Raw genomic sequence first — 25,001 nt, forward strand, 5'->3', positions numbered from 1 at the left:
ATACAACATTATAGTACTAACATATCACAGAGAGAATTCTTAATGTGAGAGGAGCAAGTACCTGTCATCTACCCCATTCAGGCCCAAATTGACCAGGCTGCGTACAGAGATGTTACCTTCAACCAAACAAACCATGAATGAACTGCTTCAATCTATTACATCTTTAACCTAATATTCAAGCTTCGCCCCGTGATAAAAGTTGGAGTGGCAGAACATTGCATATGACTAGCCTAGGGTTGGCAAAGGTATAGGTAGGCTACGCCTTCATCGGTCACACGGCTTAGGGGCAGCTCAGTCCCATTTAAGGTGAATGGAGCTGAGCTGCAATACCAAACACAGCCACTATGCAATGTACGGCACTGGTAAGCTACTAGGAGGCCGCGGTGCTCACCGGAGTGCTGCAGCCTCCGCGACAGCTGGGGGGCAGGGGGCAGATCCCTATCGATCCTCAGGATAGGCTATCAATATTAAACACTCGGAAACCCCTTTAAATTGAATTATTTTATTCTAAAGAAGACTCTATTTTGGCAACTTGAATAAAACACTGACATTTTCTATAGGATTATTGTCTCAAATGTGCTTTATGTCCCCTCAGACGTGTAATGTACGAGATACAGACAAAGAGAGAACAAAATCTAAAAAATGTCTTAAATGAAACAAACGGAGAGGCCGTATCTCCCACAAAGGCAATTAGTTAATGCAGGTAGAGGATAGCATCGCAGGATATGAAAGCCTTATCAACACCAGACAATGTTGTATCTCTGCTCAACGTGGTCCTGATTAGATATTATTCTGAGAGCACGAGACGTTCAAAAGTCAAAAAGAAACTACAAGACAACGAGAAAAGTGCTGCGACCAAGGATTCACAAGTACAGAGATAATAACAAAAAACTATTAAAATCAATATTTTCTATTTTATATATAATAGAAAATTCATTGAACGTAAAATAAGTAATTACTTTAAACCCGTGACCACTCCTGACATGTCTGTTTTAGTAAGGGCTCGTTCACATGAATGTTTTTAGCGTTCCGTATACAGTTCTGTATTTCCGTTACGTACAAAGATAGAACATGTCCTATTATTGCCTGCAAATCACGTTCCGTGGCCCTATTCAAGTCAATGGGTCCGCAAAAAAAACGGAACACATATGGAATGTACTCTGTATGTCTTCCGTATCTGTTCAGTTTTTGCGGAACCATCTATTTAAAAAATGTATGCCCAGCCCATTTTTTCTATGTAATTACTGTATACTGTATATGCCCATGGGCAGAAAGAACAGAAATACGGAAAGGAACCGGAAACACGACCGAAACGAAAAACGGATCTGTTAAAAACGGTCGTAAAACACCAAAAAAGCCATACGGTCATGTGAACGAGTCCCTAAATCACTGCGGCAATTCTGGAGCATGTATTCTTATGACTCTATGGTGTGCCTTTCCTCTATTATTCCTTCTAGAAGTTTATGCATAAAATGCCAACTGGGTGTTGCCAGTTGGGGATGTGTCCCTGCACAGTCTGATACGGTTCAGTCAGTGCCATCAGTAATGGGGTGGGCAGGGACACAACCCTATGACATGGGGAATGGTTACACTCAACTGTACAGGAGGAATAAGCAGAGCTGAAGAGTTGTTATCACATCGGGAATGCAAGTAGTTACTAAAATAGACGTGTCCGGAGAGGAGGACTTGGTAGCACAGAGGTAGCCCCTACAGAAGACATTGTCTATTCCCATGGGCAGAAAGAAGCTCTTTCTCCAGGCTCCTCAATGTTACCAAACCAACCCAAAGGTCACTGTATCATCAAGGCACCTGGTATGGAAAGTAGGGTGAGAAAAGGAGAAGATAAGCAACAGGTTCTCCTGTCCAGAGACGGCAACATGAGCTATCGCCGGGTGGCCTCACACCTTATTTTTACTATAAGATCTAGAAAGATACTCATTATTTTTCAATTAAAGGGGTTCTGCAGTTTGTTTAAACTGATGATCTATCCTCTGTATAGATCATCAGCATCTGATCAGCGGGGGTCCTGCCACCCGGGACTTCTGCCGATCAGCTGTTTGAGAAGGCAGCAGCGCTCCAGCAGCACCGCGGCCTTCTCGCTGTTTACCGCCGGCCCAGTGATGTCATGACTAGTATCACCTGGCCTGGGCGCGGCTAAGCTCCATTCAAGTGAACAGAGCTTAGCCCCGCCCAGGCCAGTGATACTAGTCGTGATGTCACTGGGCCAGCGGTAAACAGTGAGAAGGCCGCGACTCTCCTGTAGCACTGCTTCCTTCTCAAACAGCTGATCGGCGGGGGTCTCGGGTGTCGGGCCCCCGCCGGTCAGGCGCTGATGATCTATCCTCAGGTTAGATCATCAGTTAAAACAAACTGCAGAACCCCTTTAAATTAACAAATTACTTTTGTCATTTCCTATTAATTTTATGTTAACCCCCCCACCACCACCACACACAGAACACATACACATAATGCCGGAGGATAGTTTGTAAATCATAAGGTTTTGCAACAAAAAAATTCCGCATTGACATATAAGTTGGGATGGATGGTGTATCACATTACCTAAGCCAAATCTTTTGACTAGCCAGTTAGATAGCTGAAATTAAAAGATGTCTATCTATCTATATTCTATCTATCTCATAATTATCTATCTATCCATGTATCTATATTCTATCTATTATCTATCTATCTATCCATCCATGTATTATCTATCTATCTATATTCTATCTATCTATCTATCTATATTCTATTATCTATCTATCTATCTATCCATCCATCCATTGTCATATCTATCTATCTATCCACTTTATCTATCTATCTATCTATCTATCTATCTATCTATCTATCCACTTTATCTATCTATCTATCCACTTTATCTATCTATCTATCTATCTATCCACTTTATCTATCTATCTATCCACTTTATCTATCTATCTATCCACTTATCTATCTATCTATCTATCTTCCATCTATCTATCTATCTATCTATCCATCCATGTATTATCTATCTATCTATCTATCTATCTATCTATATTCTATCTATCTATATTCTATCTATCTATTATCTATCTATCTATCTATCTATCTATCTATCTATCTATCCATCCATGTATTATCTATCTATTATCTATCTATCTATCTTCTATCTATCTATCCATCCATGTATTATCTATCGATCTATCTATCTATCTATCTATCTATCCATGTATTATCTATCTATCTATCTATCTATCTATCTATCTATCCATCCATGTATTATCTATCTATATTCTATCTATCTATCTATATTTTATCTATCTATCTATCTATCTATATTCTATCTATCTATCTATCTATCTATATTCTATCTATCTATCTATCCACTTTATCTATCTATCTATATTCTGTCTATCTATTTATCTATCTATCCACCTCATATCCATCCATTGTCATATCTATCTACCTGCATAATACTTGCAACAAAACATGTATTTCACTTCTACAAAATGAGTTACTTTAGAAAAACAAAGGAGATACAAAGATACATTTGTCCTCAATAAAGCGAACCCCGCTCCTCCTCTGAGAACATTGTTACAATGATGTCTCCTGGTCCCCTTTCGCCTTCCAGGGCAGCCATGGAGCCGAGTATTACAGGAGGCTGACACTACCTGTCATGCACAAGATGTCACACTAGGCCTCCAAACAGAAGCCACAATGACAGCTGTAACTCTCCCGCTGCCTCCAGCGCAGGGGAAATCCTCCCTTTATGGCTCTGACATATAAAACAATAACGGATTAACCAGATCCAGAAGCAACGTAGAGCAAGACGTGGCGGAGAGGCAGTAAACGGCGCAACCTCCCAGCAGTTAGCGACATAACATTTATTGGGGAGAGAATTGTTGCGGACAATCCTCCAGGTGATGACGGCTGTAAAGTCTGGGCTTTTATCTGCTCTCTGAAGGCGCACTAAGCTATTAACCCATTCCGTTTCTTCAGATCCTATCGTCACTGCTCTTATTCCCATCACGGATATATATATGTGACATGTGCACAGCTGGGCATCACGATACGTGAAGGACATGAGAATACCTTGTGTACTTGGAAAGTGATTTATGCACATTCCGCGCAATGACCCACACCTACAAGTCTGGGTTGGGCAGTTAAAAAAATAATATTTTTAAAGACTCTGTTCGAAAAAATTCAGCGTCAGAAGAGTGGGATCCTACACAAACCAGTCTATTAGGCCTCATGCACACGACCGTTGTGTGTTTTGCGGTCTGCAATTTGCGGAACGGCATGGACAGCCATTGTTATAACTGCCTATTCTTGTCCGCAAAACAGACAAGAATAGGACAGGCTATCTTTTTTTTGCGGACCACGGAACGGAGCAACGGATGCAGACAGCACACGGAGTGCTATCCGCATCTTTTGCGGCCCCACTGAAGAGAATGGGTCCTCATCCGAGCCGCCAAAACTGCGGCTCAGACGGGGACCAAAATAACAGTCGTGAGCATGAGGCCTAAGTCAGAGCAGAAAGTGGCTACAAAGAGCATCTTTCCCTCTGGAGGACCTGGGATGTCCATACATGACCTGGATATCCCACTGAGTTATGTGGGAACCCGTGTAATGCTCCATTTCCCCAGTGGTGGCGCTGCAGGAAATTGGAACACTTACTGCCAGTTTTCCCAACAGATTTCCTCACCTCTGGAACCCGCACCTATCTCTAGAACGGAACCCGCAATGTAAAGGAGAGGGGACCACACATCCGTGGCCGCCGACCATTCATTTTTATGGAAAAATAGCCAAGCAGTGCACTCGGGTATTTTCGGAATTCCCATAGAAATGAATGGGAAGTGCACCGCGCAAGTGCGGCAACTGCTCCATTCGTTTCTATGGGGATGACGGAAATAGCCAAGTGGCTGCAGTCCCATATGAATGAATGTACGGGCAGCCGCGCATGCGTGGTTCACTCTCCTCCACTTTGCGGGCTCCATCCTAGAGATATGCCCCCCCCCCCCTCTTCCCAGTGTATGAGATGGATCAACCCTTTAAGCTTCAGCTTATTAACGCGGCTAATCCCTTTAAAGACCGAAATATAAAGCTTTCGCTTTCCAAAGTACAACACGAGTTCATATACTGGAAAATTGTCGTACAAGTCACCATAAGCCTCCCACGTAAGAGCAATTACTGAGGCATAGTCACTATAAGGCTCCATTCGCACGTCCGCAATAATGGGTCCGCATTCGTTCCGCAGGGTGCGGACCCATTCAGTCTCTATGGGGCAGGAATGGATGCGGACAGCACAAAGTGTGCTGTACGCATCCGCATTTCCGGAGTGCGCCACCGATCTTCCGGTCCACGGCTCTGGAAAAAAAATAGAACATGTCCTATTCTTGTCCGCATATATAGGCATTTCTATGAGGGTGCCGGCCGGGTGTATTGCGGATCCGCAATGCACTGTGGACGTGTGAAGGCTACTTTCACACTTGCGGCAGACAATCTCAATACCGGAAACCTTTTCCGTTTACTCCTCATCCATTCTGAATGGAAAGAGATCCGTTCAGGATGCATCAGGATGTCCTCTGCTCCGGCAGCATTCCTTTTTGTGACCTGACAAGCTGCGGTTTTGTGTCTGGTCATAAAAACAGAAAAAATACCGGAATTAAATGGATCCGGAAATCAAAACGGGAAAAAAAAACGGATCTGGCACTGAAAACAATGTCAATGGTGACAGATCCGTTTTTTTTTTTGGAGCCTACAAAACCAGATCCGTCACCCATTGACTTTTAATGTATTTAGTGACGGATCCGTTTTTTTTTCTGTTTTGATTTCACACAACTGCATCCTAACTGAACGGATGCATGCTGACGCACAAAATCAAAACGGATCCGTTTAATTCCGAAATTGAGATCCTCTCAATACCAGAATTAACGACGCAAGTGAGAACGTATCCTAAGAGTCCCAGGTAACAGCAACAGAAGCACTACGTGAACGCAACTCTGAAAGTGTTCCCATTTCAACCACCCAACTGTACTGGGGAAACCACCAGCCCATACAAATAATATAATACTGCAATATAGCTCAGGCTGGTGCTGCTATATGGTCACAGGACCCCATGATGGTCAAACGCAGAAGGTAGACAATATATTTCCTCCCGCCGTGCTCTCGCAGACCTGACACACGTGGAGGCTTTCCAGCTGGAGGACATTATCCTGCCATGTACTGAAGACACGTTCATGGTATGGTTGCATTATACAGGCCTAGACCACCCAATGCTAAAGCTAAATACGCCGATGTAGTTTGGTCTACGAGGCCCACATGCTGGAGCCGTGATGTCATGGGGGAGCAGGCTGACACAGAAAGATACTATTACTGGTCTGGATTCTTTCAGCTCCAAAATCCCATTTAGCTGTTATATACTTACTGGGATTACGAAAATGAGAAAAATGTGATCTATGGCTATAGAAGGATAGAAAACCGAACACTCATCCCTTCCTCTGAATATGAGACTATCCAAATTAACAAAGTGAAATATTCATGGCCTGGGCCGACACTTGAGGAATAGCTACGCGCAGAGGCAAACAATATTCTACACGGTACAGAATATGAGGCAAGTCCAACAAGGATGCTACTTACCACCAAAGTGCAGATAAGCAAAACCCATAGCAACCAATTAGATGCTTCTGCCTATTCCACTTGCTAAAATGCTGATCAAACACTCTGCTCGGCGGTCTAAAGCACAGTACATTAGCGCCAAGTTTACATATAACCCTCAAATGGTAACTTAATATCATCAAAGAGAATTACATCCTCATCCTCACTGTAAAGAACTTCCAGACGTCTGGTGGGACCAGGAACTTCTGCTTAGGTTCTTCATAGTTAAAGGGGTTCTCAGGGAAATAAGAAAATATAATGACAGAAAATGCTCAAATATTTCTTTATTATAAATATATTCCCAAATGCCTTTCATTCAGCCTAGGGAGCAATCGTTAGGAGAAATAAAATGGCTGCCATACTATTAGAACACACAAAACCTGTCCTAATCGCACAGCAGGACATGTTACTTCAGAAAACTAAGCTAAGGCTACTTTCACACTAACGGCAGGACGGATCCGACAGGCTGTTCACCGTGTCGGATACTTCCTGCCGCTATTTCGCCGTGCCGCTGGACCGTCCCCATTGACTATATTGGGGACGGGGTTGGAACTCCGGCGCAGCACGGCGAAAGGTCGCCGGACTAAAAGTACTGCATGTCCGACTTTTTAGTCCTGCGGCCTCTCACTGCGAAACTGCCGTGCTGCGCCGGAGCTCCGCTTCCGTCCCCATTATAGTCAATGGGGATAGAGCGGCGGTCCGGCGGCACGGCGGAATAGCAGCAGGACGGATCCGACAGGGTGAACAGCCTGTCGGATCTGTCCTGCCGCTAGTGTGAAAGTAGCCCAAAGAGCTGCCTCATCCTCCTCTCTGCCCTGCTTGTCAGGGATTATGATCCAGAATATAGATGATCTTCAGATCTTCAGCTGAATCTCTGAAGGAATTGAGTTCATGAGGAGACATGAGAGGAAGGTGAGATGTGGCTAATGAGCAGCAGCACTTGCATGCAGCCTCCATTACCACAGTCTGTCCTGTCCGTCCTCTCTGTACTTCATGTCTCCTCATGAACTCCATTCCTACAGAGATTAAGCTGAAGATCTTATCAGCTGTATTCAGGATCACAAGTAGAGCAGAGAGGAGGAGGAGGCAGCTCTTTAGCTCAGTGTCCTGAAGTAACTTGTCCTGCTGTGTGATTAGGACCGGTTTTGTCTGTACTAATAGGACGGTGGCCATTTTATTTCCCCTGGATGATTGCTCCCTAGACAAACAAGGCATTAGAAGTAATGAAAGGCATTTGGGAATATATTTATAATAAAGTAATAGTTAAGTGTTTTCATTTTCTTAATTCCCGGAGAACCCCTTTAATCATGGTTAATGGGACTGCGCCATTTGTCCATACGTGGTCACTGGTATTGCATGTCAGTCCGACCAATTCAAGTGAATGGGACTGTGCCGGAAACCAAGAAAAGCCCTTAGAACTGCCAACCCTCTTGTGACAATCCCTTTATATCTGTCAGCTCCCCTGACATCTCTATTTTACAATCCATAAAACATTTCTTCTATGACATCTTTTCTTAGAGCTCTGCTGTTCTTCTGTTATTCCTCCTGGAAAGGCATTATTAGTAAGTACTATGGCTCATTGAGAACTGGGTGTCACCTTTGTATACGCAACCTGAGATTGACTAATCAGCACTGACACTTTCAACGTGAGTGGGAACAGATCCTGAGAACATGGGAATACTGAGATGTCAATATAGTCGTACATTTCTGGGAGGAATAACAGAGGAATGGGAAAACACAGAATTTAACTGCAGGATGGCTACTGCATGAGCAATACCAGCATCCATTACTGCGAGGTCCCCTTTCATGGGTAGCATTTCATGTTTTTTGAGTATATTCTCACTGCGGACACGTATCCTGGGCTGAACTGTATGGTTCATTTGGCTGCGAAACATATCCGTGCAGGTAGAAACCATATGCATCACGAAATAACAGAACCCTAAGACCGCGCACATTAATATAACATATGAACTGACAAAAGGCATTTGGTCCTGACTCTGTATGTTTCCTGCTTGCTTAATAATCGCATGAAGCATTAAGATCACTCACTGTTTCATCATTCCATCTCTGCTGCGCACTAAGAGGACGGGGTCAATATTTCCCTGTCTAGAGAACCCACCACCCGTCTGGGGGCTGCAGACCTTTTCCATCTAAGTCATGTATAATTCTCCAACCAGCCCTGACGCCGAGCCCACATTCCCCATGGGATTCTGTTCATTAGCGCTCCCTGTTCGTGTGGGAGCATAATAATGAGGGTCAGGGGTACAAAAAGAAGGTAAAAGTCAACAAATTGAATTTTAAGGGTTACGCATCATCCCTACATGTGTGTCTGTGTCAGGAAGGTTCTCCCTTTGCTCCAATTAGGGGTTAGAGGTTGTGATATGTTATTGGACAAGGATGAATGGAATGCGAGGGTATTAGCACAATGGAGTTCTGTGGATCTACTGGTGTCCTAATTACACGGCAGTCATAGCTGAGCATATGCTACAGGGTAAAAAATATATATAGGATAGGGAACATATCTGCTTGGTGTGTGCAAAGTCTGGTAGCAGTTTAGGATGTAGCAGAGCTGAATTTGCAACATGTAACCAAGCTTCATAATAGTAGGATGTTTTGTGGTTTAACATAGTGTCCGGCAAATACCGGCCTGCTACATCTGCAATTCAAGACGAGTTCAGATCTGCTACATTTGAATGAACCCAACATCACAAGTAAATCGTTAAGGACACTGCAATGTGCGTGTAGGTGAGCACCCACCGTACTGGGCGGCCGGGGGACACCGAATATTCCCAGCTCAGATTGCACAGGTGTATTCTTTTACTGATATTTGTGTAACAGCCTCGGATACACAGTTTTGGCAATGGAAACGATTTTCCTGACCCCTGATATCGTGGTCAATAAGATGTATCACTTACTTCGTCTAATTACACTAATGGCTGTAGGTATCAGCTTCCACCGCTACCATGCAGGTCAGGGCCCCATGTAAGTCTATATGTGCCTATTAATTCAGCCGGCATTCCTCTAGATTCAATATACTGAGACCAGGGAATACACTATAGACATGGCAGCTCCATCTACTGTACAAGATGATAGATAGATAGATAGATAGATAGATAAATAATAGATAGATAGATAAATAATAGATAGATAGATAGACAGATAATAGATAAATGATAGATAGATAGATAGATAGATAGATATTAGAGAGATAGATAGATAGATAGATAGATAATAGATAGATAGATAGATAGATAGATAGATAGATAGATAGATAGATAGATAGATAGATAGATAGTGTGGTAATGTGAATGTGCTGGAAGGTGTGTTGTCCCACTTCAGGTACCTCAGATGGGTGAGACAGATAAAATCCAGAGAGTCGCAGTAGTCTCAGCAAAGCATAGTTTGCTGAGACATTTTTGTATACATTTTCTGGGCTGGACTTTACTAGGACTGGTGGCTTGGTAGAGGGAGTTCCCAGTCCACACCCTTCCAGTACCTTCCAGTACGGGTTTTCCTTTCTACCTGAGGTGATCGCAGGTGAGGCCTGCTATAATCAGGCTGGCATAAAGCGCCTCAGAGTAGGTCAGTCTGGGGAGGGAGAGCGAGACTGTTCTGTGAAGCAGAGGCTCTGTGTGTGGTCTCAGTCAGGAGGACTGAGGGGCCACAAGGCTTTGAATAGCCTGAGGTTTGGAGGATCTAGCGACACCTAGAGAACGAGGGTTGCATGCCCAGCGTCTGGAGGACTACTGGGCAACACTTCCCGAATCCCCAAAAGGTACTGGAGTTGCCACAGCCTGGAGGCTGCAGTATTGATGTTGGCTGAGGAAAGCCGCATATGTTGTCCATGTGTGAACTGAGCTCTATGAGTGAGGTAGGGACGTATTGTGTTTAGGTAGCGCCTAGACGGGCAGGAGTTTATTTGTGTTTTAAGTGTTGGCGGTGCGGGAACCTCACCCCACCCAGTGATGTATAACTGGACTATCCTTTATGAGAAGAGTGCCAAAATAAATGCACAGTTTGGACATGAAAATCCGTTGTCTGGTGAGATATCTGTGAGTGTGACCCCCTGAAAAGAGACCATCCCTTACGATAGATAATGATTGATAGATAAATAGACAGATAGATATGAGACGATAAATAGATAATAGATAGATAAATAAATAATAGATAGATAGATAGATAGATAGTCCCTTAGTCTCTATCCAGTCTGTTAATGTAGATTTTTCTATATGACTGGGAGAATTATAAAACCCTAAATGGATGAAGCTCAGATCGCTGCAATGTGTCGGGATGAATAAGGGGTTTCCACATCCCATGGAGGTATCTATGACGCATAATCAGACAAAGATGTGCAAAATCTTCTGCTATTATTAACAGAGAGAAAATAAACTTTCCAGAACACAAGTCAGAGCTCGTTACGATGATCTACGACTGCTTATTACCTAAATAAACACTGCCCGACACAGAGCAGAAAGTTTCTTCCAGCAGCCGGGGAGACTTCAGAGGGGGTGTGCAAACATATGAAATAAGCGCGTCACATGTTCAGCGCTATGGGCAGCATCATGTACATTACACACCATGATAATGTATGGAGCCCGGTCCTCCTCTGTACCATGTACATTACACACCATGATAATGTATGGAGCCTGGTCCTCCTCTGTACCATGTACATTACACACCATGATAATGTATGGAGCCTGGTCCTCCTCTGTACCATGTACATTACACACCATGATAATGTATGGAGCCTGGTCCTCCTCTGTACCGTGTACATTACACACCATGATAATGTATGGAGCCCGGTCCTCCTCTGTACCATGTACATTACACACCATGATAATGTATGGAGCCCGGTCCTCCTCTGTACCGTGTACATTACACACCATGATAATGTATGGAGCCCGGTCCTCCTCTGTACCATGTACATTACACACCATGATAATGTATGGAGCCCGGTCCTCCTCTGTACCATGTACATTACACACCATGATAATGTATGGAGCCTGGTCCTCCTCTGTACCATGTACATTACACACCATGATAATGTATGGAGCCCGGTCCTCCTCTGTACCATGTACATTACACACCATGATAATGTATGGAGCCCGGTCCTCCTCTGTACCATGTACATTACACACCATGACAATGTATGGAGCCTGGTCCTCCTCTGTACCATGTACATTACACACCATGATAATGTATGGAGCCCGGTCCTCCTCTGTACCATGTACATTACACACCATGATAATGTATGGAGCCCGGTCCTCCTCTGTACCATGTACATTACACACCATGATAATGTATGGAGCCCGGTCCTCCTCTGTACCATGTACATTACACACCATGATAATGTATGGAGCCCGGTCCTCCTCTGTACCGTGTACATTACACACCATGATAATGTATGGAGCCCGGTCCTCCTCTGTACCATGTACATTACACACCATGATAATGTATGGAGCCCGGTCCTCCTCTGTACCGTGTACATTACACACCATGATAATGTATGGAGCCCGGTCCTCCTCTGTACCATGTACATTATACACCATGACAATGTATGGAGCCCGGTCCTCCTCTGTACCATGTACATTACACACCATGATAATGTATGGAGCCCGGTCCTCCTCTGTACCATGTACATTACACACCATGATAATGTATGGAGCCCGGTCCTCCTCTGTACCGTGTACATTACACACCATGATAATGTATGGAGCCCGGTCCTCCTCTGTACCATGTACATTACACACCATGACAATGTATGGAGCCCGGTCCTCCTCTGTACCATGTACATTACACACCATGATAATGTATGGAGCCCGGTCCTCCTCTGTACCATGTACATTACACACCATGATAATGTATGGAGCCCGGTCCTCCTCTGTACCATGTACATTACACACCATGATAATGTATGGAGCCCGGTCCTCCTCTGTACCATGTACATTACACACCATGATAATGTATGGAGCCCGGTCCTCCTCTGTACCATGTACATTACACACCATGATAATGTATGGAGCTTGGTCCTCCTCTGTACCATGTACATTACACACCATGATAATGTATGGAGCCCGGTCCTCCTCTGTACCATGTACATTACACACCATGATAATGTATGGAGCCTGGTCCTCCTCTGTACTATGTACATTACACACCATGATAATGTATGGAGCCCGGTCCTCCTCTGTACCATGTACATTACACACCATGATAATGTATGGAGCCTGGTCCTCCTCTGTACCATGTACATTACACACCATGATAATGTATGGAGCCCGGTCCTCCTCTGTACCATGTACATTACACACCATGACAATGTATGGAGCCCGGTCCTCCTCTGTACCATGTACATTACACACCATGATAATGTATGGAGCCCGGTCCTCCTCTGTACCATGTACATTACACACCATGATAATGTATGGAGCCCGGTCCTCCTCTGCACCATGTACATTACACACCATGATAATGTATGGAGCCCGGTCCTCCTCTGTACCATGTACATTACACACCATGACAATGTATGGAGCCCGGTCCTCCTCTGTACCATGTACATTACACACCATGATAATGTATGGAGCCCGGTCCTCCTCTGTACCGTGTACATTACACACCATGATAATGTATGGAGCCCGGTCCTCCTCTGTACCATGTACATTACACACCATGACAATGTATGGAACCTGGTCCTCCTCTGTACCATGTACATTACACACCATGATAATGTATGGAGCCCGGTCCTCCTCTGCACCATGTACATTACACACCATGATAATGTATGGAGCCCGGTCCTCCTCTGTACCGTGTACATTACACACCATGATAATGTATGGAGCCCGGTCCTCCTCTGTACCGTGTACATTACACACCATGATAATGTATGGAGCCCGGTCCTCCTCTGTACCGTGTACATTACACACCATGATAATGTATGGAGCTTGGTCCTCCTCTGTACCGTGTACAATACACACCATGATAATGTATGGAGCCCGGTCCTCCTCTGTACCATGTACATTACACACCATGATAATGTATGGAGCCCGGTCCTCCTCTGTACCATGTACATTACACACCATGATAATGTATGGAGCCCGGTCCTCCTCTGCACCGTGTACATTACACACCATGATAATGTATGGAGCCCGGTCCTCCTCTGTACCATGTACATTACACACCATGATAATGTATGGAGCCCGGTCCTCCTCTGTACCGTGTACATTACACACCATGATAATGTATGGAGCCCGGTCCTCCTCTGTACCGTGTACAATACACACCATGATAATGTATGGAGCCCGGTCCTCCTCTGTACCATGTACATTACACACCATGATAATGTATGGAGCCCGGTCCTCCTCTGTACCATGTACAATACACACCATGATAATGTATGGAGCCCGGTCCTCCTCTGTACCATGTACATTACACACCATGACAATGTATGGAGCCTGGTCCTCCTCTGTACCATGTACATTACACACCATGATAATGTATGGAGCCTGGTCCTCCTCTGTACCATGTACATTACACACCATGATAATGTATGGAGCCCGGTCCTCCTCTGTACCATGTACATTACACACCATGATAATGTATGGAGCCCGGTCCTCCTCTGCACCATGTACATTACACACCATGATAATGTATGGAGCCCGGTCCTCCTCTGTACCATGTACATTACACACCATGATAATGTATGGAGCCCGGTCCTCCTCTGTACCATGTACATTACACACCATGATAATGTATGGAGCTTGGTCCTCCTCTGTACCATGTACATTACACACCATGATAATGTATGGAGCCCGGTCCTCCTCTGTACCATGTACATTACACACCATGATAATGTATGGAGCCTGGTCCTCCTCTGTACTATGTACATTACACACCATGATAATGTATGGAGCCCGGTCCTCCTCTGTACCATGTACATTACACACCATGATAATGTATGGAGCCTGGTCCTCCTCTGTACCATGTACATTACACACCATGATAATGTATGGAGCCCGGTCCTCCTCTGTACCATGTACATTACACACCATGATAATGTATGGAGCCCGGTCCTCCTCTGCACCATGTACATTACACACCATGATAATGTATGGAGCCCGGTCCTCCTCTGTACCATGTACATTACACACCATGATAATGTATGGAGCCCGGTCCTCCTCTGCACCATGTACATTACACACCATGATAATGTATGGAGCCCGGTCCTCCTCTGTACCATGTACATTACACACCATGACAATGTATGGAGCCTGGTCCTCCTCTGTACCATGTACATTACACACCATGATAATGTATGGAGCCCGGTCCTCCTCTGTACCGTGTACATTACACACCATGATAATGTATGGAGCCCGGTCCTCCTCTGTACCGTGTACATTACACACCATGATAATGTATGGAGCCTGGTCCTCCTCTGTACCATGTACATTACACACCATGATAATGTATGGAGCCTGGTCCTCCTCTGTACCATGTACATTACACACCATGATAATGTATGGAGCCCGGTCCTCCTCTGTACCATGTACATTACACACCATGATAATGTATGGAGCCTGGTCCTCCTCTGTACCATGTACATTACACACCATGATAATGTATGGAGCCCGGTCCTCCTCTGTACCATGTACATTACACACCATGATAATGTATGGAGCCCGGTCCTCCTCTGTACCATGTACATTACACACCATGATAATGTATGGAGCCCGGTCCTCCTCTGTACCATGTACATTACACACCATGATAATGTATGGAGCCCGGTCCTCCTCTGTACCGTGTACATTACACACCATGATAATGTATGGAGCCTGGTCCTCCTCTGTACCGTGTACATTACAGACCATGATAATGTATGGAGCCCGGTCCTCCTCTGTACCATGTACATTACACACCATGATAATGTATGGAGCCTGGTCCTCCTCTGTACCATGTACATTACACACCATGATAATGTATGGAGCCCGGTCCTCCTCTGCACCATGTACATTACACACCATGATAATGTATGGAGCCCGGTCCTCCTCTGTACCATGTACAATACACACCATGATAATGTATGGAGCCTGGTCCTCCTCTGTACCATGTACATTACACACCATGATAATGTATGGAGCCTGGTCCTCCTCTGTACCATGTACATTACACACCATGATAATGTATGGAGCCCGGTCCTCCTCTGTACCATGTACATTACACACCATGATAATGTATGGAGCCCGGTCCTCCTCTGTACCATGTACATTACAGACCATGATAATGTATGGAGCCCGGTCCTCCTCTGTACCATGTACATTACACACCATGATAATGTATGGAGCCCGGTCCTCCTCTGTACCTTGTACATTACACACCATGATAATGTATGGAGCCCGGTCCTCCTCTGTACCATGTACATTACACACCATGATAATGTATGGAGCCTGGTCCTCCTCTGTACCATGTACATTACACACCATGATAATGTATGGAGCCCGTTCCTCCTCTGTACCATGTACATTACACACCATGATAATGTATGGAGCCTTGTCCTCCTCTGTACCATGTACATTACACACCATGATAATGTATGGAGCCCGGTCCTCCTCTGTACCATGTACATTACACACCATGATAATGTATGGAGCTTGGTCCTCCTCTGTACCGTGTACATTACACACCATGATAATGTATGGAGCCCGGTCCTCCTCTGTACCATGTACATTACACACCATGATAATGTATGGAGCCCGGTCCTCCTCTGTACCATGTACATTACACACCATGATAATGTATGGAGCTTGGTCCTCCTCTGTACCATGTACATTACACACCATGATAATGTATGGAGCCCGGTCCTCCTCTGTACCATGTACATTACACACCATGATAATGTATGGAGCTTGGTCCTCCTCTGTACCATGTACATTACACACCATGATAATGTATGGAGCCCGGTCCTCCTCTGTACCATGTACATTACACACCATGATAATGTATGGAGCCTGGTCCTCCTCTGTACTATGTACATTACACACCATGATAATGTATGGAGCCCGGTCCTCCTCTGTACCATGTACATTACACACCATGATAATGTATGGAGCCTGGTCCTCCTCTGTACCATGTACATTACACACCATGATAATGTATGGAGCCCGGTCCTCCTCTGTACCATGTACATTACACACCATGATAATGTATGGAGCCCGGTCCTCCTCTGTACCATGTACATTACACACCATGATAATGTATGGAGCCCGGTCCTCCTCTGTACCATGTACATTACACACCATGATAATGTATGGAGCCCGGTCCTCCTCTGTACCATGTACATTACACACCATGATAATGTATGGAGCCCGGTCCTCCTCTGTACCATGTACATTACACACCATGACAATGTATGGAGCCTGGTCCTCCTCTGTACCATGTACATTACACACCATGATAATGTATGGAGCCCGGTCCTCCTCTGTACCATGTACATTACACACCATGATAATGTATGGAGCCCGGTCCTCCTCTGTACCATGTACATTACACACCATGATAATGTATGGAGCTTGGTCCTCCTCTGTACCATGTACATTACACACCATGATAATGTATGGAGCCCGGTCCTCCTCTGTACCATGTACATTACACACCATGATAATGTATGGAGCCCGGTCCTCCTCTGCACCATGTACATTACACACCATGATAATGTATGGAGCCCGGTCCTCCTCTGTACCATGTACATTACACACCATGATAATGTATGGAGCCTGGTCCTCCTCTGTACCATGTACATTACACACCATGATAATGTATGGAGCCCGGTCCTCCTCTGTACCATGTACATTACACACCATGATAATGTATGGAGCCCGGTCCTCCTCTGCACCATGTACATTACACACCATGATAATGTATGGAGCCCGGTCCTCCTCTGTACCATGTACATTACACACCATGATAATGTATGGAGCCCGGTCCTCCTCTGTACCATGTACATTACACACCATGACAATGTATGGAGCCCGGTCCTCCTCTGTACCATGTACATTACACACCATGATAATGTATGGAGCCCGGTCCTCCTCTGTACCATGTACATTACACACCATGATAATGTATGGAGCCCGGTCCTCCTCTGTACCATGTACATTACACACCATGACAATGTATGGAGCCCGGTCCTCCTCTGTACCATGTACATTACACACCATGATAATGTATGGAGCCCGGTCCTCCTCTGTACCATGTACATTACACACCATGATAATGTATGGAGCCCGGTCCTCCTCTGCACCATGTACATTACACACCATGATAATGTATGGAGCCCGGTCCTCCTCTGTACCATGTACATTACACACCATGATAATGTATGGAGCCCGGTCCTCCTCTGCACCATGTACATTACACACCATGATAATGTATGGAGCCTGGTCCTCCTCTGTACCATGTACATTACACACCATGATAATGTATGGAGCCTGGTCCTCCTCTGTACCATGTACATTACACACCATGATAATGTATGGAGCCCGGTCCTCCTCTGTACCATGTACATTACACACCATGATAATGTATGGAGCCCGGTCCTCCTCTGTACCATGTACATTACACACCATGATAATGTATGGAGCCCGGTCCTCCTCTGCATCATGGCTCAGTCTCTGACAGACTAATGCGGCATACCAAGTGCGCCTTTGTCTGCCAGATCTAAAAACAAATGTCTAGCCTAGAACCAACTACCAGGGCTGAAAGAATAGACTTTCAGGACAATGTAATACAAATCGCCAAGAATAACAGTCCATCAGACAGACAGCATTAACCCTTGCAGTGCTACAGAGAGGTGGCGGTCCCATACTGGAAGTGCCATGTGAAAGGGTCCTGGTAAGATGTATGGCAAGAGTTGTCATAGGATGGAGATGGATTGCAGAACTGGACTTGCCTGCACAATGATGTTACAGCATATAGGAAAATATCTTAACAGAGTGAATATGTCAAATATGTCATTATATGGTATTGTAAGCAGGTCTACCTTACAACCAAGTGTTAAAATACATATTTTTCACTACTAAGGGTAGTTAAAGTGGCAGTTGCAGCATAGATACTGGTAGGTACTTATCTGGGATATATCACCAAGTCCAACCGTTGGGAGTCTGACCAATGTGACCCCCTGACGATTGCTAGAACACAGTGGCATCGGCATTTGCCGCCCAGCTTGGCTGCATGGTCAACCACTGACTATAATGGCCCACTGAAGAAAGCCGAGGAGAACTGCATGAGACAATATGCTAAAGTACCACCAAGCTCTAGGCTTTGATAAACAGTTCCGGAAACCAAGTCTACGCCAGGGGAAAAGCGTTAAATCATTTTGTGTTGGTCAGCAGCCCAACAAAGGGTTAAACTGACATGCCATACGTTAGATGTACCCATATCACAAAAGGTAAAAAAAAAAAAAGGGTGAAACTACAGTATTCAAACCCGTCTATAGGGCCCTACTACACCAAAGGGTTAAATACCGCGGTAATACTGAGGAATGTTATATAGGCCCAAATGATAGCATGGGTCCAACCTACTCTTTTGGAATGGACCCACAGCACCACAAAGCGTTAAAGCTCCTCCATTCACATCAGGAAGCACAGACAAGGGGTTAACTGGTTCCCTTCCAAATCTCATGAAAGCAGATCCGCCACTTCTGATGCAACTACTTCTTTTCATAAGCATCCTGAGAGCGCGTATCTAATGAAAACTGGGGCTGATATGATGTCACCATCAGATAGCTGAGCACAGACCTTTCCATTAGTGGCATCAGCCTGCAGAGCTATTGCCAGTCTTTGCAAGTCACCACTGGGTTCCATTCTATTGGCTGCGGCGCTGCTTTCAGGACTAGTGAGATGACAGAGTTCAGATGGAGAGTAGCAAGCTAACCAAATGCTGCATTAACATTAGATAAATGGCTTTCACTTGTACATGCGACTGTAAAATGCAAAATCGGGCAGTGCACACCAGCCGAAATGTGAGCACCACGCCAAAGGGACAGCACATACAGACAGGATGCAAACACATGTGTGTTCTAGAAATAGGAACATACAATAGACATAGAAATAAAGACGTGTTCTATCAATAGGGACATACCCCACAGACCAGGGATGCTCATCCTGCCGCCCTCCAGCTGCTGCAAAACTACAACACCCAGCTTGCCCTAAAAGCTGTAGGCCGTCCTGACATGCTGGGAGTTGTAGTTTCGCAAAAGCTGGAGGGCCGCAGGTTGGGCATCTCTGCAACAGACATATAAGTAAATGTGTGTTTATAAATATGAACATATACAATACGTGTGTTTATAAATATACAATAAGCCTGTAAATAAATAACTGTACAGACTGTTGTGTTTCACTCTCACTTTCACACAGTCCGCGTTCGATCAGTGATTGAGCTAAAACCAAGAGTGAAGGCTACACAGAGGTACAAGGAAGGATTCACTCCGGTTCTGTTTCTGACCCACACCAGGTTCCGTCTCACAATCACTGACCAAACACTGAGTCTGTGAAAGCCATACATGTCACTCCACTGATGTGTGGGTCATTGCACTGTCCATTGACGTAGCTTACCTGTTTGCTGTACTTGCTATTGGTCTGACAACTGTACTCAGAACAATGGTCTGATCCAATTGAGATGTTGTCTCCAGCTCCCACAAAAGTGTTGGCCGGTGGTAAATCTTGCACAGCCTGGTGTTTTTTCCCAGCAGTAGGTGACTGAGGATGAAGCTGCACAGTAGGAAGTGGAGAACTAGATTTGTAATGCCTTGCTAGGTCAGGACTACCAGGACCTCCATTTACAGTTCTGTATCTCCCCATGCTGGGGCTGTCTGACAGCTTCTCGTTGACACTGTCATATCTCTGCCCGTTTGGCTTTGAAGCTTCCACTGTCACTATGCTGCTATACAATGGCTGTTTTGTTTTTTTGTTTTTCTTGTCTTTTTTGGGTTTCTTAGACTTGTCATGCTGTTGAGGCGTGAAGAAGTCCTCGTGGTCTTTCTTGCCAGCTTCATAGCCGTTTTTACTTTTGGCCCTACAATAACGTGCCATGACCACCACTAGAATGATCAGTATGACGGTCATGATCCCAGCCACCACACCAATCACTATGCTAAGTCTCTGCTTGCTCATTTCATAGCTGGGATCACCGGCTATATCCTGGCTTAATGGGATGTGCAAACTTCTGGCAATTTGGGAATCAACAACTGAGGCATTGGAGACAGTCTCATTGATGAACACATGGACTAAAGCAGTGGTGGACTGGGATGGTTGACCACTGTCATTCACCTGGACCACTAACCTGTGTAGACCATAGTGTTTTGAGGCCAGCTTGCCCACCAGGGATATCACTCCACTGGCTGGGTTGATTTCAAAGAGTTTAAAGGGGTTTCCTCCAACAATGCTATAATTCAGATCTGCGTTGACACCTGAGTCTGTGTCAGTGGCCACCACAGTGGAAACCACTGTCCTGACACCGCTGGACGGGGAGACAACTGCATAAGAACTATTGATGGGACTGTTGATGATGGGGGCATTGTCATTCTCATCCATCACAAAGAGTGACACTGTGGCAGTAGCAGACCTAGGAGGGTCCCCGCCATCCAGTGCTTTGACTTTGAAGGTGTATGAGGTTTGTTGCTCCATATCAAATGAGATTGTGGAACAGATGGTCCCAGTGTTGTTCTCGATAGAAAAGATGCCATTATCTTCCTCTATGAATAAACTCATCTCTGCATTGCGACCTTTGTCAGCATCCATCACTGTCACCATCCCAACTGGGCTGTTGGGTTGTAAGTTTTCCTTGACATAGAAATTAAAGACATCCTGCATAAATTTTGGGTCATTGTCATTCCTGTCAGCTACCTGCACTACAACGGTGGCAGTGCCCTGCATAGTGGCGGGCAGACCCTTGTCTTTGGCAACAACTTTAAACTCATACCTGTCCATCTGCTCCCTGTCCAGGACTATATTGGCTGTGATATCTCCTGTGTCTGGGTGGATGGAGAAGACCCCGGCCACAGACTGCTCCAAAGAATAGGCAATCTCTGCATTCTTACCACTATCTGCATCTGTGGCCAGGACAGTGGCCACCCTCTCCCCGGGCACATTGTTCTCAGGGAAGGCTACCTCCACTACAGGTTGGCCGAACACCGGTGGGTTGTCATTAGTGTCCACCACTTTGACCAGCAGGGAGTTATTACTGGACAAACTGGGGCTCCCAGAGTCCACAGCCACTATAATGACATTGTACTCCTTGATGTTCTCATAGTCCAAGGGGGCAGAAGTGTGCAAGAAATACTTCTTCTTGTTCTGGTCCCCCTCACTGTCACTGGCTGGCTTGAGCTGGAAGGGGACATCTCCCACCACAGTGCAGGTCACTACTCCATTTTCCCCTTGGTCCCTATCAGACACCTGGACTAGAGCTATGGGGGTGTCCACCAGGACGTCTTCAGCCACACTAGCCATGCCATCCTTGACTGGGATGCGACCGATCTTCCTGATGTCTATCAGGGGCACGTTGTCGTTCTCATCCTTGATGTTGAGGACCACGGTGGCCTTGTCACTTTTGGGGGGCTGTCCCCGGTCTCGGGCCATGACTGTGAACCTCAGCTGGTTCACCTCCTCCCGGTCTATCCTATGCAGGACGCTCAGCCAGCCCGAGTTCTCGTCCAGCCTGAGGAGCCTCCTGACGGACTCTGTGGCCGCACCGAAGACGTACTCGATCTGCCCGTTCACCCCCACGTCGTAGTCGGTGGCTTTCAGCTGCAGGATGGGGGTGCCAGGCGCGCTGTTCTCCGCTAGGTCCGCTTCGTACACGCTTTTCTCAAAGCGGGGGCTGTTGTCGTTGACATCGGTGATGAGGACCCTGAGGATGGACTGTGAGGACCGCGGCTGCTCTCCCCCGTCCCTCACCCGCAGGGTCAGCTCGTAGGAGTCCCTCTGTTCCCGGTCCAGAGCCCCCTTGACGATCAGCTGAGGCTGCTTCTCCCCATCAGACGTGTCCGCTACCTGCAGTTCGAACACGCTGCTCCTGCTGTCCGTCTCCATCCGTCTTTTCCCCGGGTAGAGGGCGCTCTCCCCAGTCTCCAGCCGGCCACCAGATCGTCTGCCGGACACGAACAAACTCTCCCCGGCGTCCTGGATCAACTCATAGCGCTCGATCCCATTGCGGCCAAAGTCCCTGTCGGTGGCGGTGGGCAGCAGGTAGAGGGTCCCCACCGGCCGGTTCTCCTCCACGGTCAGGGTGAGCACCGGGGAAGGGAAGGTCGGCGTGTTATCGTTAATGTCCAGGATGACCACCCGACCCTCAAACAACTCCACCCAGCTCTGAGAAGGTCCGATCACCGACACCTCGAAGTCTATGAAGCACTCGTTCTCATCGAAGATCATCTGGCACTGCGGCAGCTTCTCCCGGTCTATCCGGCGCTCGGTGGTGCTCAGCTCCCCGGTCATGTTGTCGATCTTGAAGTAGTCGGAGCCGGATTCCAGGCTGAAGGTCACCTCCCCGGAGCCGGTGACAATGCCGATGTCTGAAGCCACATTCCCGATCCTGATGTCTGGCTGTCCTTCCTCCGCCAGCCGGTACTTTAACAGCTGCTTGGAGGCTGCCAGGGTGAGAGCAACCCTGAGCAAGAACAGGCAGCAGCCCCACACAGTCCTCATGTCTCCAGAGCTGCTGGTCTGCCAAAGCTGCTGAGATCCCACCAAGCCGACTTGTCCCCGGCACAGAGTTACCCTCTCATAGCGCTCTGCTCCTCCAGTCCAGGGCACTTTCAATGGGAGAAGCTGGTGAGGAGGAACCTGGAAGATCTCAGCTGGTGCCTCCTGCTCCAGACCCCAGCACAGTTTTGTAGTATTCCACCATAGGCTGGATGCTTGAATGAAGGAATGATGTCAGGAACAACACAAGCAGAAATCCTGGCAGTAAAATCCCGATGTGATCCGGCAAAGTTCTCGGATGGAAGCTGGTGCAGATGGTGGAGTTAGTGGTGGAGCCGCAGTTGGTGCTGGGCTACCTGCATTTGCTCTGCATGTGTTAGCAATATGTATCTGCAGCCCTGTGAACGATTCACAAATGATATTGCAGAGTCTCTCCCCTCCCCTTACTCTCCTCCCCCTTCTTCTTCCTCCTCTTCTCCTTCTTGTCCCAATGCAGGTAACCAGAGCTGAACTTGATCCTGCAGTTCAGAGGTGAGGAGCGAGTCTGTCTGCGGGGCGATGATCGCTTTCATTCCCGGGGATGCGACGCTGGGCGGCCGCAGGTGTCGGGTGCTGTCCCCATCCCCGGAGGCGGCACGGAGCGGCAGTGTGCGGTCAGCCGGAGACTAGGAGACCGGCAGCGCGGTCAGCGCAGGGAGGGGGAGCAGTAAGTTTCTCCAAAGTGCCTGCGAGCTGGGAGTCACTCCTGACGCAGCACTGATAGCAGTCATACATGGGAGGAAGGCAGGAGCAGACCAGCACTGCACTCACTCCTTACTGCTACTGCCAGGTGTAGTAGAGCTGGAGCAGACAGCTCCGAGCACTCAATGTATATGGGAAGGGGGCTGCACATTCCATTGTATGGCATAGACAGACCCCTGAATAGACAGACAGTAGGAAATGAAAGGCTGTACAGACACATGTGAGATAGAAACATAGACAGATAGACAATACATAGGAGATAGATAAAATATAGGTGATAGATGTATAGATAGATAAAAGATATGAGACAGAGACATGGATAGATAGATAGATAGATAGATAGATAAAACATAGGTGATAGATACATAGATAGGAGATAGATAGAATATAGATAGATGATAGATAGATAGATATATAAATGATAGATAGATAGATAGATAGACAATAGATAGGAGATAGATAGAATATAGATAGGAGATAGAGACATGGATGAATAGATAGATGATAGATAAATACTGTATAGACAGGTAAATAGGTAGAATGATAGATAATAGATAGGAGATAGAGACATGGATGAATAGATAGATGATAGATAAATACTGTATAGACAGGTAAATAGATAGATAGATAATAGATAGATCAATAGATATAGAATTGAATGGACAGACAGACGATGTGGCTCCCCTCATGCATAGCACATGTCTGCACCCCCTGTAGACAGTCCTGCTTCACGGTAATACAGGTGCTAGCTGTCAGCAGATGTCTTGTAGGTCTCATGGATGACACATGTTCTGCTACAATGTATCAGTGCTGAGGACATAACAATGACTTCATGCCTGACATGTGCCTTGTCGCCTGGAAAAGCTCAAAGTTACAGTGTTGCAGTGTGTGATGATACTCAGTGCTACCTACCTGCCTGCAGTGTGTGATGATACTCAG

General features: G+C 46.1%; 1 protein-coding gene across 3 annotated transcripts in view; it reads right to left on the reverse strand.

Moving 5' to 3' along the window:
- Nucleotides 1-24,183, reverse strand: part of PCDH7 (protocadherin 7) — a 55,108-nt gene extending 30,925 nt beyond the window's left edge. For all 3 annotated transcript variants that reach the window (XM_044296676.1, XM_044296685.1, XM_044296693.1), the window contains exon 1: nucleotides 20,235-24,183. In XM_044296676.1, coding sequence (XP_044152611.1) covers nucleotides 20,235-23,324 — 3,090 coding nt within the window. In that variant the 5' untranslated portion in view covers nucleotides 23,325-24,183. The remainder of the gene's footprint in view (nucleotides 1-20,234) is intronic.
- Nucleotides 24,184-25,001: the final 818 nt, after the last annotated feature.

The sequence above is a fragment of the Bufo gargarizans genome, chromosome 1 (genome assembly GCF_014858855.1).
Source record: "Bufo gargarizans isolate SCDJY-AF-19 chromosome 1, ASM1485885v1, whole genome shotgun sequence".
Classification (NCBI taxonomy): domain Eukaryota; kingdom Metazoa; phylum Chordata; class Amphibia; order Anura; family Bufonidae; genus Bufo; species Bufo gargarizans.